This window comes from Centruroides sculpturatus, unplaced genomic scaffold (assembly GCF_000671375.1).
Source record: "Centruroides sculpturatus isolate CEXI.00-Female unplaced genomic scaffold, Cexi_2.0 scaffold116, whole genome shotgun sequence".
In the NCBI taxonomy this organism is placed as follows: Eukaryota; Metazoa; Arthropoda; class Arachnida; order Scorpiones; family Buthidae; genus Centruroides; species Centruroides sculpturatus.
The window spans coordinates 929,912-935,862 of NW_019384401.1; the positions used below are offsets into that span (position 1 = coordinate 929,912).

Sequence of the window (5,951 nt, forward strand, 5' to 3'; positions counted from 1 at the left end):
CGCGCCAGAAGGGGGCGTTATTGCTTACTTTGAGAAACGCTGAGCTAAAATAAAAGTCAATGTGTTAGAAATATTCAAGTTGTGACCTTCAATAAAAAATAAAAAATATATAAAATGTCAACATTTTATATATATTCCGTCGAATTTTTATATATAGAATTTGTCTGCCGTCGCCCCTCTATATTTCCTTAACGCCCCCCAATTCTCTTTGAGCCTTCTACCGCCCCCTGAAAGCCTCCAGCGCCCACAAGGGGGCGTTATCGCCCACTTTGAGAAACGCTGGTTTAGACCATTATTTCTATAAAAAAATATATATATATTCTGTGCACTAGAGGGCGCTTCATGATATAAAGTTGTTACAAGCTGTTAACCACGTGCTCTTTTATCTACAATCATTGTAAATTTGTGATATAATAAGTGACAATTACTTTATCAGCAAAATACATTCTCTCATTCGGAATGGAAGAAAGTGTTTTATCAAAAATAATATGCGATTTATTTGATGTTAAAGCTATCAAGTTTGGCAAATTTATGATGAAAAGTGGTATCGAAACACCTATATATTTTGATCTTCGAGTTGTTGTATCGTATCCTTATGTTATGGTAATTATGGATTTGTGATTATAGTAATAATGTAATAATTTAGCTTCGTTTAAATATTTAAAAGCTTATGGATGTTAGTGTGGGAGGAGCACGATTTTGTTCACCCTCTTTGAAGCTTAATAACTCCTGTGCTTTTTGTCGAAAATGACTGAAATTTTGCAGGGAGGTTTGTTTATTAGGGGGGATTGGTGCTATTAAATTTCGGTGATTGAAGGTTGAGAGGATGGGGAGATAAAGGGGGTCATGTGTATCTCTAGTAGGGTCAGACTTAATGATGACTTTACTTGTTATTAGCATTTACAATTTATTATAAAACATGGGTTTTATAATAAATTGTAAATTCCATCCCTACCCTCAAAATTAACCTTTTTACCATTTTATAATAGTTAAAATTACTGTATAAAACGTTTGTTAATAAATTATGATAACAGAGAGTGCCACTGAATGTTGCCGAAAAGTTAAGCAACTCCTTGCTGGATTTTTTAGAATATGTTTAAAAAATTATTTTTTCAAATAATAAAATGATACTTATTGTGTTAGTAATGTCTGACATTGACATTTAGAAAGATAAGATTTAAAGATTCTCTGTATTAATTACATAAGTGACATTTTTGCTAATTATTTGAAAAAGTTGGTAAAAGTTCACAATTAGCTTTTTTTTATATGCGTTTCCTCCAAAAATTTCTATCTGTTTAGGACATGCTTATTAATGAGGTCTCATAAGAAAGCAAAATTAAGAAAAACATGTAATATGTTTATTGTGAACTTTACCTTATTGTTATTACTAGTACATATTTACAGCTTAAGATGGGAAATAAAAATCTCAATCCAGCTTTTTGAATTTTGATCAATTATAATTTTTTTTTTTTTTTGCCTTATAGCAGTAAAATAATTAAACATAAACAGAACATGTTCAATTTGGATTCAAAATTGCTTTGGATCAGACTATATTTAAATTATTCTGAACTTAAAATACAGATATTCTATATTGACTTACAAGTTAGTTTCTTGTTAAAATAAATCCTTGTATTAATGGCTTCTCTGCAAAACAGCAATTTAGTGAGTAATTATCATCAACTTTGGTTATTGTATTTTATTACATATAAATTTTATAAATAGACTAAATTGAAAATCAGTTTAGCATAGGGAAAATCGGGGAGTTACACAGTGAATTGCACACCAGCATTATTGTGAATCTGCATAAATTGAGCTGGTGTAACCCAAGGGCTACCTGTACTAGGATATTCTAGCACAAAAGAAACCAGTGTCAATTTCCTAGTACCAGAGTGTTCTGGCTTATTGCACTTTGTTATCACTTGCAAACTGCTTACTAGATAGGTTATTATACCTCAAAGATTTAAAGATGTGAAAGTCATTTGATACTACTAGTGCCACACACTTTTTGATTCATGTAGAATTATTTGATTTTGTAATCATTGAAGTGTAGCAAGATATGATATCTTTCAGAATTTGATATCAATTTCTTCTAAACTGGGATTGATGATGTTATGGTGAAATGAATACTTCTGGGGATATATGAAAAGATATGTCAAACATATTGAGATATTTTATTAAATTCATAGTTAATAAAAAAGTAACACAAAATTTCAAAGAAAATTTTTAGGAACAACAATTCATTAAATTTTTCAATTATTAGCAATACTCATTCCTCTAAGTGTGACTTATTCAGATTTTTTTTATTTTGCTATCATTTTTATTCAAAAAATTTTATGATAAAAAGATATTAACAAAAGTTATGATATTCATGTGATAAGCAATTTTGAAATTTGATAAATTTTATGAATTCATATAAAAATGACATTGTTTCATAATTTTTTTAGCTCTGGGCAATTGTTATGCATACAATCAGACTGATAAGATAGAAAACAGATTTTTTTAATTGTATTACATAAGAAGTGGGAAGGTATATATTATTATAATTCCTAGAACTGGCAAATTTTCCAAGAATTGAAGAAAAAAATTATTTTTTAATCAGTACTTTAAAAAACTTTGTGAATTTTTATTTTGAACTATTTATTACTTAATGAATTGTTGAAAATACCTATAAAATTATTATTAGTTTAATATCTATTTAAGTATGTAAGCGTATAAAACAAATAATATAAAATTTTATTTATTCAACCAAGTGTCCCCTTTGCCATCGTGTTTCCCTTTTCTTAATCACCAAGGCTGCTCTAAAGTTTCATTTTATTTTTAAATTAGTTACTCATTTTTATCACAGAAAACTTTTTACAGATAGTGAAGATCTTAGTGAAGTTCTTTCCCAAACTCTGTCTCGTTGAGTTGGTTTCCGTGTGTATCATGATTCGATATAGTGATCCAGGTTTGATGGAACACACACCTCCACACTCAAATTGATAATATTTACAGTTTATTTACAGATTCTAGTACAAGTTCGAAAACATGCAGAAAGTACAAGTTCGAAAACATAATATATATATACAGGATAACAAAGCGTGGTGACTCACGTACTAAATTGGTTTCAGGGAACTATTAAACTTTGGAGAGGCCTCAGTCAGCTTGTGGAGTTGGCTCAACTGCATGGTCAGGCCAGTCTCCTCACTAACCCGTCCCTGAAATGTTTACCAGAAGAGAACACTCTCTCTATGCTCAGTGGGCTTCCCAAGTGCCTGAGACTATTGTGTACCAGTCTCTTTCCCCTCCTATTCATTCCGCAATTTAAGGGTTTTTTGGACGGAAACTTCCAACCAATCACAAACCTTTCTTACCCGAACAGCTTTAACCTAGGTCCACTGTTATCCAATGAGAGTCAAGCTTACAGTAACGTCTGACACTTGTTTACATTCAGTTGTTTACCATATGGCAAATGGTCTATCATCTGACCACAGGTGGGTCCAATTGACAAAGTCAGCTCTTCCTTTGTTTTTCCTCTGTTTACAAGTCAACACCTTACAAGTGGTATATTACCCAACCGCACGTTGGTCCAATTGACAAGGTCATGCTTCTTTTGTTCTCTCTCTGCTAAAAGGTCAATACTTTACACTGATAGCAAATTTAAAATAAAAATATTTGTTATTAACTGAAAATTTTGTTCTTGTGGGTGGTGATTGTTCAGTCAAGTACTGAGGTACCACTGTATTTGATTGATGTGATTTTGATATGTGTAGTAGCATTGGGGAATTAATTAACTGCATTAATCAAGGGATACCTGTATATTTTATATAATGTATGTACAATTCCCTTTTTTAGAGTTTACAGGCTTGCTGCATTCAAGTCAGACAAAACTTTTAAAATTTAAACATTTTACTATTTTTCTTTAAATCAAGCAAATATAATTTTTTGAACTTGTCCCTAGTCTGAGAATCTTTATATTGATAGTTATATTAATAGGAATTATTGTAAATGAATAAATATCAGTATTGACACTATATCAGTATATGTGGAAAAATGTATTAATATCAAAAATTAACCAAATATGTTTGATTTCAGCAGATATAAAATAAACTTGTTTGTTTCTTAATTAAATAAGTCATATTCATGTTGAAAATATTTTATTTCCTAATTAAATATCTGATGGAATTATAAAGACATTTAAGTTATTTTTTTAATATTAATCTAGTTTGAATTAAATTGTGTATATTGCAATATTCACAAATCTTTTATCTAATGATCTCAGCTAGACAACTAGATAATGTAACTATTGCTATGGGAGATTGGATTTAAGTGTAATCTAGACTCTTGCAATTTTATTATGACTAATTTTAGCAGAGATATACTGGTCTCATAGCTACCAATAGCTGTAATGCTATGAAAATTGAATAATAAATATTTCTGCCTCAATGAGTGCTGTAATCGCTTTGTGCGTAAGTTTTGGTTTGAGCACAGCCAGAGTCAGCTGTAAACATTTGAAATTCTTTTTACAGATGAAATTTTTCTTGTTTTTAACAGATATTGCTTTCGTCTTTTTAGGTGACTGTTTGTAAATTCTATTTTAATTTAGTTTTGAACATTATTTATTCATAAATGTTGCTAATATTTACAATTCTATTAACTGTCACTTTCATGATTTTAGACTTTAAATTGATTAGGTGATTTGTTTTTTCTGATAAGATTGGATTCATTTTTAAATATTTTTGGGATTTTTCATTATGGGTAAGAATGAAATAAATTACTGCATTTTTCTAAGGGTCTCATTTATTCAAAATATAGAAAAGTCCAAATGCAAATGCACCTATTTATTAAACACACACTGTATACAGAAAGAAAAAATTATGTACAAAACTTGCATAAATAATACATAGCAACATAACAGGTTTAAATTGAGTCATTTAAAACTGTAAATAAAAATTGAGATATATTAAAAACTTTTATTTTAAATGTAATTTATCCAATTTGAAAAGTGGTTGATGATGATAGCTGATATGCTAGTATTCTGCAAACAATTTTAAATGTTCCAGAAGTTTAACTGACAAATATAAAGGGCAATTGGAAAAATTCAAAGGATAAACATTGTGTGTTAATTGCCATTTTCCACAAGGACCTTAACTCTTACCCTCAATTATATGCACATAATTCTTAATCAGAAATATTTCAGCAAATTGCAAGTCACATATTTACAATTTTCTTGTGAGTTGTAAATCTTTTCAAGGAATTATGTTTCCACTTATCAAACTGGCTCAGAAGTGACGTAAAAAAAAGCCAGTTCTCACCAGATTTGCAGTAGCCAGACTTACATCCAGTCTCAAAACACTTATTCAGCATGCTGTTGTTTCTTTTTCTTATAGAATAAAATATAAAAATGCTTGAAAATGGCAAAACTACCTACTAACCAAATGGATAAACCAACATCTTGCTGCAATATATGTAAATACAGTGGTGCCTCGTACAACGTACTTAATCCGTTCCAGGTGCACGTCCGTTAAGTGAAACGTTCGTTATACGAAACGCATTTTCCCATAGAAATGCATGTTAAAACATATAATTCGTTCCGCAGCATAAAATAACCATACTGTACCATAAAAAATGAAAATGGAGCAGATACCAATTATGTCGGGTAGTCAGATGTTGTGAGAAGGAGGTGGAGGAACACTTTCTTTACACATTCATACAGATACAGACTTTTTACACATTGCAGCGGGTCTTTTTTTATTGTTTTTTAATCGGAGTCAGATTCAGGAGAGGTTACCAGAACTTGCAGGGTCAACTTCTCTTGTTCATCCTTTGTTTTTTGCCCGCTGGCTTCTTGAAAAACATGACCAAGGTGGTCTGTTTCTCTTTCTTCTTTAACACCTGTCGGAAATGACGGACAAAGGTGTCATCGTAGAGATCATTGATCCAGTTGGCCTCAGCTCTGTTTGGATAATGAG

At 30.6% G+C, this 5,951-nt stretch overlaps 1 protein-coding gene across 1 annotated transcript in view; it reads left to right on the forward strand.

Moving 5' to 3' along the window:
• The first annotated feature begins 352 nt into the window (after positions 1-352).
• The window catches only part of LOC111618674 (uridine 5'-monophosphate synthase-like), a 35,627-nt gene continuing 30,028 nt past the window's right edge, over positions 353-5,951 (forward strand). The window contains exon 1 of the mRNA XM_023360238.1: positions 353-603. Within this exon, the coding sequence (XP_023216006.1) occupies positions 460-603 (144 nt within the window). The 5' untranslated portion in view covers positions 353-459. The remainder of the gene's footprint in view (positions 604-5,951) is intronic.